Genomic DNA, 18,631 nt, shown 5'->3' with positions numbered 1-18,631 from the left:
TTTATATTGAGGTATACTTGTATGATTACATTGTGGAGTAAACGAGCCAAGGCTATATCTACAATAACAATATTTTTCTAGAATAAGTTTAGGAGTAAACGAGCCAAGGCTCTAGCTACAATAACAATATTTACCTAGAATAAGTTTAGGAAGGAATAAATACAATTGATCGTTTTGTTTATTAAATAAATACATTTAAAGTGATACTTTAGGCTCTACTTATATTGTTCGTTAAGAGTTAGTTCGTAAATATTAGAGCTAGAAGGAAAATACCCAGATGTTGCTTTAGATTTTACAAATAAAATACAGAAAATGTGTTGATTTGAATTCTTTTTAAACTACTTTTGATTTGATATATAAGAAAACCATCCTGAGCTCTGTTATTGCAAACTTATTGCAGCTTATTGTCTGTTGTTTAATGTCTTGATTCTGTTCTATTTCTAAAGAATGCATATACCCACTAAAAATCATTTAATTCATTTTTCGATTAAATAACGCGCGTTTCTAATCTGAAACTGAAGCGTCTTCTGTTTATTTCCTCTCCCACTCTTTCTTTATCTTAAACGCTTTCAACAATTACCGGAGTAATTATTCCATATTATATATTTATCAGGTCTTCAGAAAAACCAGCATACTGGTTAAAAATCTTCTCATACACCTGTTTTATTGATTCATTAACTATTTATTAATTTATTAGTCTTGTTTATTTATTATTTATTTCCAAAAGAAAGCCCATAATAACTTCAACTTTATATTATCTGCGATTAACTTACTTATTTAACTTTAAAACGTCCTCTACTTCAATACATACTCGCACAATTATATAACTTCTAATTTCTGTTTCTATATTCCTATGTCTAACTGGATTGAAATGTTCTTTACTATAAGCCTGGCGTGTCTCGTGTCTTGCATAATTGTTGACTTTCGTTGCTTTTGACAAATTTTTGGTGTCATTCTGTGGGGTACATAATGAAAATTTTGCATGTTTTCGACTGTGTTTAATTGACTAGGAATTAGTCGACATTAAAATAAAGTTGTTGTATATAATTGGATGACTTCATTTCCTGCGCCACAAAAAGTTGAAGAGAAACGAAACTCAAAACGAGTTTTGTGACAATAGTTTACAATTCCCGTAGTTCGTAGTCATTTGATAAAGTATAGAACAGAGTAGAGTTGTGTTTTTGTTAAAGATATTTCCAACAAATGTAGAACAATAGAAATGTGTTTCCATGGAAGCTGAGTAAGAACATTAAAACAAATCATAAATTCCAGTTAAGAGCTGACTTTTCTCTGTCCAACAAAGTCTGTTTTGATTGAAGTTTTGTCTGATATTGGAAATCAATTCGCAGCTGTAAATCTGGCATTTCAGGCATGTTTTCCATTTCCGGCTTGAAGTGCCAAGAATTCGCACAGAGAGCCAAGTGTTTTTGAGCTTCAATAGAAGCTCGGCTGCATTTCTATTGAAATCGAAGACCAAACAAACAAAGTATGCTTTTCTTTCTTTGTGACACAGTGTTATAAACACGAACAACTGGCGAGCTAATCGGCAATCTCTTTATGAAAGCGAGTCCCTCAGCTATTTGGAAACTTTTAACAAAATCTGCTTTGGCTTGCATAGAGAGGGCTGCAGAACTATACTTTTTATTTTAATTGAAAAATGATTTAAATATAGAAAAACATAATTACTTATAGGGAAAAAATCCTGAACTATTTTTAAACACTTTCTTTTTTATATCGTTTTCAATTTCTATTTATATGGGCAAGACATTTCTTGTTTTTCCATCATTAATAATCATCATCAATTAAAATTTTATTTTTATACATTTTTAAAATTTTACCGACACCTGCAACTAATATTAACAATTAATAATATTCCAAAAAACGTTTTGTATTTTATGCTAGAACCCATTTCTTTGTTTTAACAGCATAAGGAATATATTACATTTCTATTTTTAATTTCATATCAAACTTTTAAGAGTTTTCCCCTTCAGAATGAATTGCTTAAATAAAAAAGAATAAAACCATTTAAAATTCACTTTTATGAATAAACTTTCGAAGCAAAATTAGGGACACCGGTGATCATTTTTTATAGCGAAATAGCTTTAAAAAATTTATATTTTAAGAGACCAATTCCTGAATTTGAGTAAAAGAAATAATAAAATAAAGAATGGTAATACTCTATATACACATCACAATATTTGAAAAAACTCTATATACTCGTATGTATATATAGTCTGACCTACAGACTACCTGAACACTCTAAAAAGGGAAAATGAACTTGAAACAAACTGCTTTTTTGCTCAAATTTAAAATTGGCTTTTTATAGCACTATAATGAAAATAGAATTTAATTTGTATTTGCAGACTTTTTAAATTTTTATTGGAATGTCAATATATTCCTGAATTTGTACTAAAATTTTATTTGTTAAGGGCATACGATCTTCAAAGCATGGCAGAAACAAATCTGGTTTGTTCTGTTTTTGACTCTGTTTGCCAACGAAAACGAACTGAAGACGAAATAAAATTGAAACCTACATATATGTGTATGGATTTATAACTATGTATGTATATTTATACACAACGTATGTATATATTTATTTTATATTAGATATTAGAAGTTTCCTGTTTGCTAATTTTGGCTTTATATGCGACTATATTCGATAAATACGACGAAATTGGCAGTAATTACAAAATAATCGCGACTGCAATACTAATAACAAAAACATACACACACAAGCATACATACGTACATACATATGTACATACATACGTACATACATATGTACATACATATGTATATGTATTTCTAATTTCAAATGGTATTCTTAAATTTTTTTCCTTTTCGCAGCTGTTGTTCGCGGTCGGAGCAACAAAAATTGAATAACAGAGAAGGTATGCGATTCGAGTCACGTTGCCGGCAAATGCGTTTTGAATAAACAAATTGGCATATTCATAATGTTTGCCGACCACTTGCAAAGCCAACTTACCATATGTTCCATCGGCGTTAATTTATTAGAACTTTAGATATGTATGTATGTATGTTTGTATATTTACTGGCGATAATTAAATATGCATAAACAGACTGCGGCGTGTGGCAGAAAAAAATAAACAGACGCATATACTGAAACGCACAAAATGCAAATGTAACTGGAAACAAACTGATGCTCCCCAGAGAGCGCCAAATGAGCCCAGCAAGTGAGGCAGATGGCGAGAGAGAGAGAGAGAGAGAGTGTGTGTGTGTGTGTTTTTTGGTGGCTGAGTGGTTTGCGCACCAGTGTTGCCAGTTTACCTGCCTTTTTCGAGTAGGCTCTAGAGTTTTTCAAATACCGAAAGTGGGAAACTTTTAAAATGCCGGTTGTGGGTTTTGAAATCTTACACAAAAACGAGCCTAGAATAAAAAATTGAATGTCTATACTCTATATACTAAAGGAGCATATATTAGATCCAACTCAAGCTGACTATATACCTATATACTTGTACGTTATTACGTTATATGGTTTAGATCTAATTTAACAAAATTGTTGCCCATATAATTTGTTTGTCAACCACTTCTAAGTTTTTTTTTCTCACAGATATATAGAAGAAATATAGAGAGGAAACACACACCATACAATGTATCAGTCATTGAATGTTTATTCCTATTTCATTTTATTAAATTATGCTAGTCAAAAAATTATGTTATAGATACAAAAATTAAGTGGAAAAAGGAAACTTAGTTTTAAATAATAGCTCGTTAGATTACTTTCAAACAAAAGGCTAACAATCAACCCGTTAACAAAAATCATTTCAGAAAACATTTATGCAAATATTGAGTTCAAGTTGTAACACAAAATACTTAAATATATTGCAATTATAATAATATTTTAACAAAAAAAAAAAAGCGAAATCCTTTTGTAAGTGATTGATGGAGTTGAAAGTTATTGTCCTTTTGGCCGACGATGAATAACAGCTTTCAGCTGCACTATAGCTCTTTCTAACTTTTTCTAGCTTTTCTCAACACTCAAACATTGGCACCACTGTCGCTTCTGCATGTATGTATGTGCGTGTCACATATTCAGCAAATGAGCGCGAGAGAGGCGGCGATCACAGCTGGAGCGGAGGAGCAGCAGCAGCCGTTAGTTTTTCTTTCTATTCTATTTCACTCTAGTTTTCAGTCTCAGTCTCAGTGCCGTTTTGACAGTTGCCGCGGTGAGATGCGCAGATAAAATGAAAGATAAACAATAAAACTAACAACAAACAGCAGCATCGGGGCAAATGTTTAATTAACAATACAATTAGATAATAAGAAAAAGTGGCGTCAACATGGAGCACCAACAACAAACCAACAATGGCAGCAACAACAACAACAACATTAACACCATCATCGATAGCGACAAATGCCAAAAAGTAAAACGTTTTATCATAATCGGACTGCTGGTCACTATCGGAATCTTGGGCTATCATTTCTATGGTGCGTTGCATAAATACAGAAACACAATATCTCCTAAAAATAAAATCAATCTCAGAATACTTTCATGGCAAACCACTGCCCAAGGCACCCCAAGATATGCTGTCCCTCTCCAAAGAGCTCTACAGCGAGGAAATGGCCCAAAGCCCCTATCTCTTTAAAGTGAATCTGCAGGGCAAGACACGCGCAGGCGCCCACGACGACAAGGCCCCGGAACCGTGAGTAGAAAATGCTTTCGAAAGAGAGAGAATAAGAGAGCGAGCTAAAAGGTCAACCCTACAGTCTCTTCGTGCTGCACAACGATCTGCTGGCCACGGACTCCAACTCAACCACCACCTTGATGCGACGTCTCTTCAATAACTATGAGTTGGATGTCAGCGTGCCGGACCATGTAACGCCCGAGCACGAAGAAGAGCAGCACGAGTTCCTAAGAGCTGTGCTGAATACACGACAAATGAAGCTGAGCATGCGCTACCTAGTCAGCAAGGGTAAGAGCATGAGAGAAAGAGAGACAAAGTGGGAATTCTCAACTATTCAACAGTTTTTATAGTTACGAACAAAAAACAACAACCCTTTCACAGAATTTCTTAGACTTATTAAAACACGTTTGTTAGTTAACTTTCGGGTCCATGAACGTATAAAGCCTCACGGGTTATCAATTTAAAATTGAACAAGCGCTACCTAGTCAGCAAGGGTAAGAGAATGAGAGACAAAGTGGGAATTCTCAACTATACAAACTGTAGTTTTGTCTTCCCACTCAACAGTTTTTATAGTCACGAACAAAAATTTCACGGAATTTCTAGGGCTTTTTAAACACAAATGTATATCTTCACGGATTTTCAATTTAAAGCTGAACAAGTGCTCTCTAGTCAGCAAGGATAAGAGAAGGAGAGAAAGAGAGACAAAGTAGGAATATAGAAACTGTAGCTTTGTCTTTCCATTCAATAGTTTTTATAGTCACGAACAAAAAAACAACAAACCTTTCACGATATTTTCAAGGCTTTTTAAAACACGTTTGTAAGTTAGCTTTCTGGTCCATAAACTTATATATCTTCACGGGTTGTCAATTTAAAAGCTTTTTATTTTATTACTAAATATTGCAGCTATCTGTTGTATGTGGTTAAAAATTTCCATATGCGATTTGTTTCGATATTTTTAAAAACAATCAAGTTTCTTAAGCACAGACTTTCTTCAGCCTCGTTTTTCCTGTGAAAGCTATATGCTAAACAATCCGATTCAATATCCTATTAGTTATACCAAAGTTTCTTATTAAAAGACACTTATAATTGAATGTTTTTTTGAAGATAGTTATATACTTATACTATATTATAATTAGGATGGTTTCTGAAGCAAACGATTTTTTTTTAGTTCATTCACAAAATCGATCAATAGCTTCTAATACAGCGATACTTCATGCTTCTCGGTTTCAAAATATGAACTTTGAAAGACTTTAAAAGCAAGTTTTATGAAGACGTACATAAATTTTAAACGGAGCTATATAGTTAGATCAATTTTAGATTGGTGTACAAATTGATTATATATTTTTTTTTTTGTGAAAGCGTTTTCTAATTATATTCTATTTAAATAAGAAAACTAAGAGTTAATATGTTTTTTATCATTTTAACAAGTCGTCTTTTATTCTGATTCATCAGTTCGTGTGGGTTACACCTTGATTTTTTTCCAACAATAAGATATAGAGACATTTAGCTTGAATAAAATTAATATTTTACACCATAGACTAGGCAGAGCTTAAACGGCTCCAAAAAAGTGACCCTTTGGGATAAACAATGGATACACTTCTATTCGATTCACAAAATCAAAGCCTCCTCCATAAAGACAACATTTATCTTGTGGCACAATTCCTTTAAATGCCTGGCAGGACATCCATCAAGCCTGTTTATTATCTTCTCTTTTTCCTCTTACAGATTTTTAAAATTATACAATCTCCATTCTATTAATTGTTTCGAGCCGATATCCCTCGATTTCAGATATTGTTAAGGACGACTATGACGCACAAATGCAGCTGCTGAAGGAGCTTTGGTTCACGCCCTACTCGCGCGGCAATAATATTATCGGCAGTTCGAGTTTCGAGCATGTCTTCATGGCCGAAATCCGAGATCAGCGCGTCCTGGGCCTTCACAACTGGATATACTTTGCCGAGCAGGAACAGCTGGGTCATGTGGACTACAAGGGCTGGCTGAAGCGGGTCGATCTGGGCAGGGTAGGTTCCAATTTCTGGCTACACTACCAATCCTATCTGAACTATAATTCCTTGCAGCCGCAACAGTTCATTCTGGCCTTTCGCTCTACCTTCCACAACCTACCGAAGGGCTACAATTCATTTCTAGTCGGCACCTCACCCGAACTGGAGCTGAGTCTCTATACGGTTTGCTTCTTAACCACGGCTGAGAAGGAACCCTGCGCCGTACAACTGGGGCCAGCGAAACTGTTTATTGTGACGCACGTGTGGAACTGGAAGGGGAAGCGTCTGATTGCCTCGGCCTACACAGATATTCAGGATTAGAAGGAAGAGGCTAACTCATAAAACTTAATAAACTTGACTAAACGCTACTCTTAATGCTAAAGTCGAAACTGTTATTATTCGAGTGATAAAGTGCGTGTCGGAGTCCATTTTTGAAACTGTCTGTTTGCCCGCCATGTTGTCATAAATTACAACAACAGTCGATGGCCAGGCAGGAGCTGTCGGGGTTGTTGACTTTGTGGCCGAACTTTCATTTGTTTTGACAGTTTTGCATGACATGAAGCCATTCGGGAGCCCCGCCGTTAGATGAAACAGTTCTTTATGAGGGCCAACGTTTATTTATATTGATTATCTGCCTTTATAATTGCCGACATGGCTCAGATGAATGGCGCACTTGACATTGAATGAACACGGGAGAAAGGAAGCACTTCTGAATGGAATCCCCCTAGCATTAGACAAGATAAAGGGGAAGGAACTGCACCTCCGAGGTGTTTAACTGGAAGTGAAAAAAGCAGTAGCTATTTAAATGTTTATTCTGTTTGGGTTGGTTCTAGTTGGTTCCTGGGTCGAGCCTTCAGTAAAGTGTGGAGTGTTGCTAGACTTCTAACTGGCGGGGCGATCCCTCTTGACTTGTTCCAGGCCAGTTCTAGTTCATAGAGAAGGTATGCGGATTGTTAAAAATGGAAACCAATCAATGGTTGAGAGACTCCTCCGGAGATACGTTGGCTTGGAGGCTGAGGTCGAGCTGCCGCGATGGGACTGTAGTAGAGAGAACCCGCAATACAGCGAACTTGAAAAAGATAACCCATCAATGGTTGAGAGACTGTGATGGAGATAACTTAGCTTGGGAACTGAGGAGCAGCTGCCTTGAAAAAGGAACTATTATAGCGCGACCTCGGTGAAGGGACTGTGTTATAGGTGGTGGGGTGAAGAAATTGCCATTAATTCCAAATAGTAGAAAATCGCAAAGAAACGATTGTGAAAAATTGATTGTAATAGAGTGTCGTGGAGCGGCCGCTATGGAGATATGGAGGACCATCACAGGAACAGTTATAGAGCCATGAGCAATGAACCGACCATACATTTAAAAGGGACCGATAGAAAAAGACCATAGTGATGAAAAGAAGCGTCATCTATGATTTAGGAAGAGGGTGTCTAAGAAGCCTTATTTAATTTCAGATTAAAGACCTATAAACCAAGGTAAATTATCGAAGGCTGCCATTCCTCATACAAGTATTAGGTTCCCTTTAGTTTTTAAATATAAAATACAGATTAATGAGTATCTTCAGATTATATTCGTACTTTTTAGAGGAAATCTAATTGGTTTGAAGGGATCGTGATAGTCTCAGATGGGCCTATTTCTTTCAATCCCCATCAGTTGTCAATAGCTTGCAAGAAGAAGAATTGAATTACTGCCCACCATCAAAATTTCCACCAAAACTTTATTAAATACAAATTTGTTGATTTATTATTATTCTTAGGTTCCATTCGAGTCTAGGCGACATTATATTTCTTACAAAATACGTACGTATTTGTCAAATGCAACTCGTTTCCTGAGCAAACAGGGTTTTAAGGACAAAAATTGCATAGCAAGTGAAGAAATTTTGAAAATTTGCAAAGCTATCGCATCATACGAGTATATAGTATTAGGTAGTTGGGTTAGGTGCTTAAAAGTAGAGCTCCAGTCCGGCCAAGTCACGCTCAGTGGATATGCTGGGAGTGTGCCTCAATGGTGATGGTTTCATTGGCAATGTCCTGATGGAGCTCAGCGGGCGCACTGGAACGCCGGACGGTGACGATTGTGGTATGGGCGGGCGATATGCTCAGATCGGAAGTGGGGAGGGTAACGTCGAAGGTTTCGCTTAGATCGGCCAGTTCGGTGCAGGACTCATCGTCGTTGGAGGCACTGGAACGCATCAGACTGGGACTGCTGATGCTAAAGTCCAACTCGTGGCAGTCCAATGGTGCGACTTGGACTGAGTCGGGAGTCCAACTACTTCTTGCCGGCGGCTGACGCGGCAGACTGTTGTGGCAGAGCGGACTTGCCGCCGGCTCCAGCTGTAGTTGTTGGCCCCACAGCGCCACTGCTCGGGCGCGATTGTGGGCGGCTCGGTCCCCCTCCTCCTCCCCCTGTTCCTGCTCCTGCTGGTGCTGCTGGTGCTGCTGCTGCTGCTGTGGCAGGTGGCGATGTGACGGACGGCGTCGCTGCTGGCGCGGACGTCGCCAGCGCTGGTGGGGAGCGCACATAGTCTGTGGAAACGCGTCGCTCTGCGGCGGATTGCTGATACTGTGCCTGTGGTTGCTGCTGCTGCTCGGCTGTGGTGGTTGTGGGCGTGGCATCATACTGGTATCCAGACTGCGCATAATCGGCGGCGCCATAGTCGTAGCCAGCATTGGCATCGTAGCCATATTGTTGGCCATCGTATTGCTGCTGGCCATAGGCATTGCCATCGTATGCTGTGGGATCGTATTGTTGTTGGTCGTAGTTCCCATAGGCGCTATAGTCTGTGTTGTAGGCGGCAATGTTGTCCTCAGCGGACTCCTTCTGCTCGGCATCTTGTTGTTGTTGCTGCTGCTGTTGTTGTTCGCGTTCTCTTTCCCGTTTCTCTCGCTGCTCTCGCAACTGTTGCAGCTCGCGATCACGTTCCTCGCGCTCTCTCTCCCGTTGCTCAAACTGTTGCTGCTGTTGCTGCTTTTCGCCCACGCCAATGTTGTCCTTGAGATTTTCGTCATCGTTATCCTTGAGTCCACTGTAGCTGTAACTGCTGTTGGGCTGTTGCTGTTGTTGTTGCTGTGACTTGTTGCTGCTGTCGCCAAGGATGTTGCTGCCATTGCTGATGCTGCTCTTGCGCGCTCCTGCAGTACCTGCAACAGCTGTTGTTCCGTTACTTCCGTTGCTTCTCTCCCCACTGGCAGCTGCCGCGCCTGCGCCTGTTCCAGCTTTCCCCAGCAAGGCATCGTAGCTGTAGGCGTTGCTGCTGCTGCTGTTGATGCCATCCTCGGCAACATTGCTGTGCAGTGCTGTTGTGCTCTGTAGGGGATCAATTGTTGTTGTGCCATATGTGGAGGGCGGCTGGTAGTCGTAAGCGGCTGCGATCGTAGAATTATGTTCATTAGTGTGGGCAGTCAACAAAATAAAGGTAAAAGGTTGTTTGATGTTAAATAGTTTGACTGATTGAAATTTAATCTAATCTGATAAACTAATTAACTTTACACTTAATTAGAATTTTAATTATATATTTAATTTCAAATATGTTGCCTGCTGACCGCACTTCACTAAAGATTTCGTTTTTTTTTTTTCCTCATTACGATTCAGTAATATATTTTTTGTTGCACTCTTATGAGTTCTTCTGCACCTATTTAAATGCATTTCTAAAGTAAAAAGATAAACTAATTTTTAATAAATAAGTTTAAATATTCATTAGCAAAAAGTTTACATTTTTCTATCATTTCGTTAAACATAAAATCCGATCACTCGTTATTGATTGAATTTAGAGATAAATATAAATTTAAAGGTATATTTTAAAAATTTAATGCTGTTTTAAGGAAACAAGATTTTAACTCCAAATAAAAACATTCTCTACCTATTTATAAGTAACTCCTTTAATCAAACTTTGAATAAAAATTGAAAAATTAGTTGAAATCTTGAAAATCCGTTGAAAACAAATAATATAGCGAAAAACGAATATTTATCTGTTTCTACTTGTGATTGCAAAATACCAATGATATTCAATATTTTAAATAAAATTTTTTTTACAATTACCAACTAATAAAGCGACAATATTTTTATTTCCTTTTAGCCCCACACCACTGCTATTTCGAAGCAATTACCACTGTTTAGTCTATGTTAGTGTGTTGTTATGTTAGTGTGTTGTTATGTTATTGTTTCGTTATGTTATTGTTTTTTTATGTTATTGTCATGTAATTGGCTCGATTTGCTTCACGCATTTTGCATCTGTTAATACAACTGTTAGACCCTCTGTAATTGACGCTTGCCATGTTAATTACTCATAGCGATCGCCTGTAACAGTCCCTGTGTTAACAACTTGGAATACTGTTAATAACAGTTGCTGTAGATTTTGTATTCTATGAATCGACAGTCTCTGTAATTGACTCTACTCATGTTAAATATGTACACATTACAATCGTAGTTAACATTGATAACAGCTAATAATTCTGTGCAGTATAAGAGTTATTGTTGATTTTGTTTTCTTATTAATCAATCTGTTTGAAAGCGATATTGTCTTTTATTTTAAGGTTATTAGATAGAGATTGATTTTTGCTTGCTAAAGTTTTAACTAGAGGACAATTTTTTTAATTTTTTGAAGCACATTTGAGTACAGAAAATTTTCGAACTGTGTGTTTTAATTTGATTTCAAGGATTTTTACAAATGTTTTACAATTTTAAAGATTCAACTTAAGATGCGTTTTTACCAATAGTCTTATAAAAATATCACAAATATCTTCAAATATGAAATAAGAACCTTCCTATTTCCTAGTCAGTTCGACATGTTGGTATACTTTTATTGTTATTTTGTTAACTTCGATGCTCTCTTGTTATATTCTGCTTTAAAACAGCTATAATTTTGTTATTTTTTAATAAAAGACTATTTTATAAAAAATGTTAAACATTTTAGAACTTAGCAGCTATAAATGAACTAGTAACCGAAATTACAAGTTTAATTGTTAATAAAAGTGTATAGGATGGTCAGTAAAGAAATAAACAGTCACGGTAAAAAAGTTGAAAACAATCTGCCAAGTTCCTTGAAACTGCTGTGATATTTCACGTCATTTGTAATTACTTTGTAAGTGTGGGTATGCGAGTGCAAAATCGACTAAAACTATTTACCTTTGCCTGCGCTTAAGCTAGTATAATCATGTGGTGTGGTATCTAATTTACTCATTTGTTCTTCGTTGCTTGAAATGCGATTAGACAAATATTCTAGATTCGATTGTAAAGCGGATATTTCCTCTCTACGCATGGAAAGCACAAAGAAAGGAAGTTAGAGCAAGCACAGAAATAAAAGAAATAAAAGAAATAAGAGCAGAGAAAGAGAGAGGATGAAAGAGAAATAGAGAGAGAGAGAGAGAGAGAGAGAGAGAGAGATGGAGAGAGAAAAGACTGATTAGTAAAATACAAATTCCTGTAAACCAATTACCTGCAATTGCTCTAAATCGTTCAGTGCACTGTTCGATGATGGCTCTATGGGTGACAAAAAATGCTCTTCACGATCTGATTGGCTTTCACAGAAAGTGCCGCCATTATTGCGGGCCAATTGTGCCTTATATTTGGCCCAAATTTGTTTGAGACGCGCCATAAGTTGCTCATTTGTGGTGCGCAATTGTTGCTTCTCTTGACTAGAGTTTTTTGTGTGGAAAAGTATAATAAACAGATTTGTTAAGTTAGAAAAGATAATGAAGAGCATTTTTTGTTGTTGCAAACAATTAAGTAGCTTAAGGTGTATTAACATTTTTATAATTTGGTGGCCTGCTCCTCAGCGTCCTCCTCCTCTTCAGCATTCAGTTCGAGGGCGGCTGCTGCCTCCATTTCCGCCAGCTGCTCGTCTATATCTTCGAGTTTGACAAATGTCTCGTTTAGAGTCTCAGTTTTGGAGTCCTGTGTGTCCTTTACAAAGGTCTCATTCAAGGCATGCGCCACCTCGTCGAGCTCCTGGACAAATGTCTCATTCAACGTGGGAACTTTTGAGCTGGTTTTGATTTTGCTTTGCTTTGGCACCAGCCGCACATTCACATCAACTTTGACGGGTGGGCGTGGCTTTTTGTGGCAAGCTTGCGTTCTACAATCACGTTGCAGCAACTGTTCAAAGTATAGTTTAGGTTTTATGCTCGATGTTGTTGCTGTTGCAAATGCCTTTGCGGTTGTTTCAGCATCGACTGTCAACAGCGGCGTTTGACAGACGTGCTGACAATTATCGCTGGCACTGCTGCTAATTGTTTGATTCAAAACTAGATGCTGTTGCAGCCAAGGCAACGGCTCCGTTTCAAATCCCTCCAGACAGCAACCAGTAGCCGTTGTTGCTGCTGTTGCTGCGCATTTGTTGCTGCTGTGACTGTTTGGGTGTTGTTGGTGTTCATGGTGCGTGTCTAGGGTGAGTTCATACATGCTTTTGCTATGTGTGGTTTGTGTACGCGCTGCTGGCTTGCTGTTGCTGTGACTGTTGCTGTGGCGACTGCGCACGTTACTGTTGCAGCAGCCAGCAGCAACACTGTGTTGTTGTTGCTGCTGACTGCTGCTGCTGCTACTGCTGCTGCGCCGTCGCGTAAAAACGTGTTCATGCTCGTGCTTGTGTCGCATAAAACTGGGACAAAAACATTTTTGTCTGCTGCCCATTGTTGTTGCTGTTGCTGTGGCTGGTGTTGTTGTTGCTGTTGCTGCTGTTGTTGTTGCCGTTTCTGTTTGTGTCTCGGCCTTGTTTCTATGCGGCCTTTTAAAGCTTGACAATTTGGGTAAAGGCGGCATTTTGGCCAATTCCTGTGCCAAACGCTCATTGCTTTTGATGATGTTCTGCAGTATTTCATCGCCACTATCTACAACAACAACATCATCACCACCACCACCAACAACATCATCATCATCATCATCCACCTCTTCCTTCCTCGTCGGCTCAACAGTTGGCGAAATGCACGCGTTTGCGTTTTCGTTTATTGTCGTAGCAATTGTTGTTGTTGCTGTTGTTGGCATTGCTGTTGGCGCGCTTGTTGTTGTTGGCATCGCTTCTACATTGTATTTGTTGCATTTTGGCAGCACAAAAGAAGTTTGAAGAAGTACAGCGTGTTAATCCAATAAGGCTCTGGGGCATTTGGTTGGTGTTGTGTAGATTTTTTAAAGATTTCTGTTTACATATCGAATTTATTTTTTCGTGTATTTCAAACAAAATTAAAATGCTCGAGAGGTGCCCGTAATTTGTGGCTTTTGTGTTGCAAGAGTTTTTGCTAGCTTTTTTTTCTGGCAGGCCTTGATTCTCATATTGTGTGAACGCGTCTGATTTTTTATAACTTTTAGCTCTATATACTATGGCGAAGTGATTGACTAAATAAACAGAACTGCAATAATAATCAGAAGCACCATTCAAGCTTCAGTTTCAAATCAAATTTGGCTTTCATTGTTCAGTAGAGGCTGAGTTATTTGGCTTCTGCATTTCAAAATTATTGCAGTAAATTAACAATATTATCTCTTAAACTTTTATTTCAAATCAAATTTGACTTTCTTTGCTCGCTAAAAGCTGAGTTACTTGAGGCTGCTCTTCACTATTATTGCAGTAAATCAACAAAACTGCAAAAATTATCATAAAGAACACTTGGGCTTTCATTTGAAATTAAATTCCACTTTCTCCGCCCAGTGGAAACTGAGTTACTAGAGGTTGCTATTCAAAATTGTTGCAGTTTTGTGCTCTACATATATGGCGCATAATTACTTGTGTCTGTAGGTTGTATCCTCTAATTTGCCCGTCAATGTTTTACACTCGTTCGTCAGTTTATCCATGAGTTGCTTTTGCGAGGTTATCATTTCTTCAAGTTCATTCACCGTTTCCGCTACAAAAGGTAGACAGATATTGTTGGATTTTATTAGTGAATGCAGTGACTTAGATATTTAAATGTATACGAGTATAACTATATAGATATTATGGGAAGAAGCAACGCGCTACGAAAACAAACTCATTGGATAAACTATTGACGTTTTTTGTTAGAGATTTTTTTTAAATGTTTTTTCGGATTGAAGAGGAATATTATTTAAAATTTTTTGATAATTGCACTCAATTCACACACATACACACACACAGATACGCACAATATGAAAATCAATAGCTTAACCAGAGTTTTAGTTAGAAAGTGATTTGTGGCAGAGAGTGAAAAAAGAGAGTGTATTTGTGGATTGTGCTACGAATATGGATTAAAACTTGTCACTTACCATGCTTGTCCTGCATTTCCGAGATACGTTTATCCAAATCCTTTTTGGTGGGTCGTATTTCGTTCTTCAGCTCACCATATGCTAGCTGTGTGAGTGAAAAAAATATATTTAAGAATATAATTCCACATAAATATAAATCCTACAAAACAGTGGATTCTTAGAATATATGAATATTCCAATCCAGCACTTAGAACATAAATAATTATTGATTTCCCCGAAACTAACATTTCTAATTAACATTTGAATATCGATTGATGGGCTGTTATCGTATAAAAATATCATAATGTCAATCGATACATATTCAAAATATCGACAAAAAAATGTTGCATTCAAATTTAGTTTTTAAAATATCTACAGCCTATTAATCTCTCCTGAAAGCTTTTTATATCTTAAGTGTATTGATATATGATAATCGATATTCGAATCATATTAAAATGATCTTTATATCTGTAATATCAAATAAAAATATAGCAGTTATATTATTGATTAAAATTTTACTCTAGTTCCAAAATAAAAATAATATCGATATGGGAATAGGATATCAATAATCTTAGTTTTAAACCAAGATAGTAAACCTTTATATATTATCATTTGTATCGTATTGGATTGGGGATACTTGCCTCCTTTTCCAGATTGGCAATCTCATCGTTCAGACGCAGCACTTCACGTTTCGAGTGCAACAGATCGGCATCGCCACGATCCAAACGCTGACGCAATGAATTGATTTCAGCATTAAGTCTCGCTGCCTCTGTTTTGGATTCCCGCGCCGCCCGATCCAGCTGCAAGCGTAGCGCCGTTATCTCCTGCTCCAGAGATTGCTTCTCGGCATTGACTTGCGCCATGTCGGCGAGGAAAGTGGTTCGATTGGCGCGCAGCTCCATTTTCAGCTCCTCGATCTGAGAGTTCCGATTGGCGACATCGCGCTTGAGGTCCGTCTCGTAGCGCTTCTGACGCTCTATCTCCAGCTGGAGCTTCGCCACCTGCTCCCACTGGCTGCTGAGATCGCCGCCCAGCTGGTCCACCTGATTGTTGTAGCGTCGCTCGGCGCTGGCGCGCTCCTCGGCAATACGTCGGGCCATCTCGTGCTGCAACTCACGCACGCGCTCGTGCTGCCTATCGAGCTCGTCGCGCAGATGTCGCACCTCCAGCTCCGCCTGGGAGCGCTCCATTTGAACCAGATCGTTGATATAGCGCTTCGAGGTGGTGCTATTGTATTGCTGCGACTTGGACTCGTCCAGCAATTTCTGCAGCTGACGAACGCTGTCCTCCAGCGCGGATTTGTCCGCCTGCAGATGCTCCAGCTGCTTGCGATGAGTCTCGCAATTCACGCTGCCCAGCAGGGGGTCCGTGTTAGCCAACTTCCGTTTCAGCTCCTCGTTCTCGCCCCTCACCCGCTTCAGATCGATGTTCGCCTGCATGAGCTCCGCCTCCAGCTCGCTGATGCGCGCCTCGTAGACGATGTTGGGGGCGCTGGCGTAGCGCGGACTCTTCACACTCACCGTCTTGCGGGGAGTGCTGGGGGTCTTGCGTCCCGCATAAAGCAAATGCTCATCACTATCCGAGGACGGACTGGTGGTGGAAGCGTGCACCACAGCCTGTGGCTTGCCTGAGAGTTCGCTGCGCGCATTCTCCGTCAGCTGTTCGTTCTCATTGATCACATCCTTGACTTTGCCCAGCAAGTTGGTCAACTCATTCCGACAATACTTGGACTCCTTCTCCAGCTGTTCAATGTAATCCTCCTGCTTCTCTATAAAGTTGAATATCTCCACGGGCGCCTGAACACTATCCGTAACCACTGGCGTACTTCCCTGATACATGGAGCCGCCCGTCAGATTCTCCTTGGAAGTCGACAAGCCATAGCCCGCGCCGTAAGTCTTCTTGGGCCGATAGGCCGTCATGCGTGACTTCTGGCTAGGCGACAAGTACTTCGAGATGTCCGAGAAAACAGGTCGTTCAATCACCTATCGAATAAACCGAATTTAGAATGGATGGAGTGCTGCTCCATAGGTTCTCAGAACTCACCGATAAATTGTCCGAGAAATTATCGCCAGAGTCCTCGTTAAAGCTGCGCATATAACTCGCTGTAGCGCCCAATTTGGGCGTGGCCGTATAGTTATTATCCGCCAGCATTACCTTCAGGCGACCCACGGCCTCATTATAGGCGTAGTTCGTATAATCCATGGTCTTGCTCTTCTTGCTGATGCCCTTCGAGCACTTCATCGAGAAGTTTCTAAACGAGAAATGTTCCAAAAGAACGAAGGGAGGAAGAAGCGTGCACTTTAGGAATTATTGAATATTTATGTTTGGATATCACATTTTTATAAATTTTCTTCGCCTTTTTTTTTTTTGTTAATTGAAAAACTTTTTCCTTTCTCGATATCGAGCGCATGCCGCGCCTATTGGCAAGGCACTGAGGCTGTCCTTTTGTTTCAGGGGTGACAAATTGTCGCTGGTTACCGGGACAACGATTTGGCCAAAATACAAAAAGTAGTCGGGCTTTCAAACCCCTACTAGTATATAGTGTCTCTGTGTATATGCGTAGCTGTCACGGTTCAGTGAACGCGCCCCGTTTTCCCATCCTTTGGGGGTTGTGCAATCCCTTTCTGTGGCAAGTGTATTTAGGGTTTCTGGGTAAAACAGTTCAAATGCGTAAATATTGGCAGAAATTGCAACTAAAAATATGCTTTTTCCAACTGTTTCTTAGTTGTTGTTTCCAATTATTACACTTCCCTATTCTTTTTGTTAACTTTGATTTCAAAATGCTCAAGGGATAATCCTTTTTATTGCCTCATTCTTATAAAGCGAGCTCAGAGTTTTCAGATTAGCTTTAAAATTCTTAAATTACATTTAGCGCCCTCTATTGAAAACCGAAGAAAGATTTAATGTTGAACATACCAACAGAATACGAGTCCTATTAGAAATAGCTTAGGCTTTTATTAGATTGACTTGTAAATAACAATGTTATGGAATCTTTCTAATTAATTATCACCCACCTCCCAGAGTTTGAATATTATCACATTTTTCGCATATTTCAAGATTTGACGCCAATACGTAAATTACAAAATCTATAATATACTATACTAATCTGGATAATCAGAATAGACAGAAAAGGCATTAAATATTCTTCTACTTAAGTAAATATTTATCTTGGAAATGTAATTCGATTATAATATCTTATTATTATTATAATTATTATTATTATATAAATAGTTGACAATCTAATGCTGCTGTTTTTGTTTATTTAATGAAAAAATGTGAAGTTGCAAAAAATGTATCTATTTACAACAAATGATATAAATAAATTATATACAAAAAAATTGAAGAAAAATATTAATTTAATTTATCTAATATATTATTATATAATATTAAAAAAATAATATTTAATATATATTTGATTAAAACAAATTTGATTAAATTTTTGAAAACTTTTCAGAAAATACAAATTTGAAATGTCTGCAAAAACAAAAGAAAATTGACAAAAAAATTTTAAAAAAATTAGTAAAAATGACAATTGAATTTAATTTTTTAAACTATTGATTATATAAATTTTTATGAATTATTAATCGGCTTGCACGAATCGCTAATAATTTTAAAATTAAAAAATAAAAATTATAAAACTATTTTCTATATCTTGTTTTTTACAACATATTTAATTTAATAATTTAACTCAATAATAAATCTTTACTCTTGATTTTATCCTATGAATTTTTTTTATCCCTTTTATATTTTCTTTTTATTTTTATGTTTTTAAATAGTAACAAAAATGTATTAAT

General features: G+C 37.9%; 2 protein-coding genes across 2 annotated transcripts; one reads left to right on the top strand and one right to left on the bottom strand.

Annotated features, from left to right (window-relative positions):
• Nucleotides 1-4,182: 4,182 nt before the first annotated feature.
• LOC115624099 (poly(U)-specific endoribonuclease homolog) lies at nucleotides 4,183-7,031 on the top strand. The gene is made up of 5 exons (XM_030518689.1): nucleotides 4,183-4,449; nucleotides 4,505-4,664; nucleotides 4,729-4,934; nucleotides 6,435-6,667; nucleotides 6,725-7,031. Exons 1-5 carry the CDS (start codon nucleotides 4,302-4,304, stop codon nucleotides 6,968-6,970), a joined length of 993 nt encoding a protein of 330 aa, XP_030374549.1. The 5' UTR covers nucleotides 4,183-4,301; the 3' UTR covers nucleotides 6,971-7,031.
• A 4,839-nt stretch (nucleotides 7,032-11,870) lies between these two features.
• LOC115624172 (serologically defined colon cancer antigen 8 homolog) lies at nucleotides 11,871-17,078 on the bottom strand. Its single transcript, XM_030518768.1, has 4 exons — nucleotides 16,881-17,078; nucleotides 15,479-16,819; nucleotides 14,859-14,943; nucleotides 11,871-11,902 (listed from the first exon to the last, which is right to left on the bottom strand). The coding sequence occupies exons 1-4, from the start codon at nucleotides 17,076-17,078 to the stop codon at nucleotides 11,871-11,873; spliced, it is 1,656 nt and encodes a 551-aa protein (XP_030374628.1).
• Nucleotides 17,079-18,631: the final 1,553 nt, after the last annotated feature.

This window comes from Scaptodrosophila lebanonensis, unplaced genomic scaffold, assembly GCF_003285725.1.
Source record: "Scaptodrosophila lebanonensis strain 11010-0011.00,11010-0021.00 unplaced genomic scaffold, SlebRS2 tig00000053-arrow-pilon, whole genome shotgun sequence".
Lineage (NCBI taxonomy): Eukaryota > Metazoa > Arthropoda > Insecta > Diptera > Drosophilidae > Scaptodrosophila > Scaptodrosophila lebanonensis.
The sequence above is the reverse complement of the archived record's forward strand: the minus strand, read 5'-3'. Positions and strand labels throughout refer to the sequence as shown.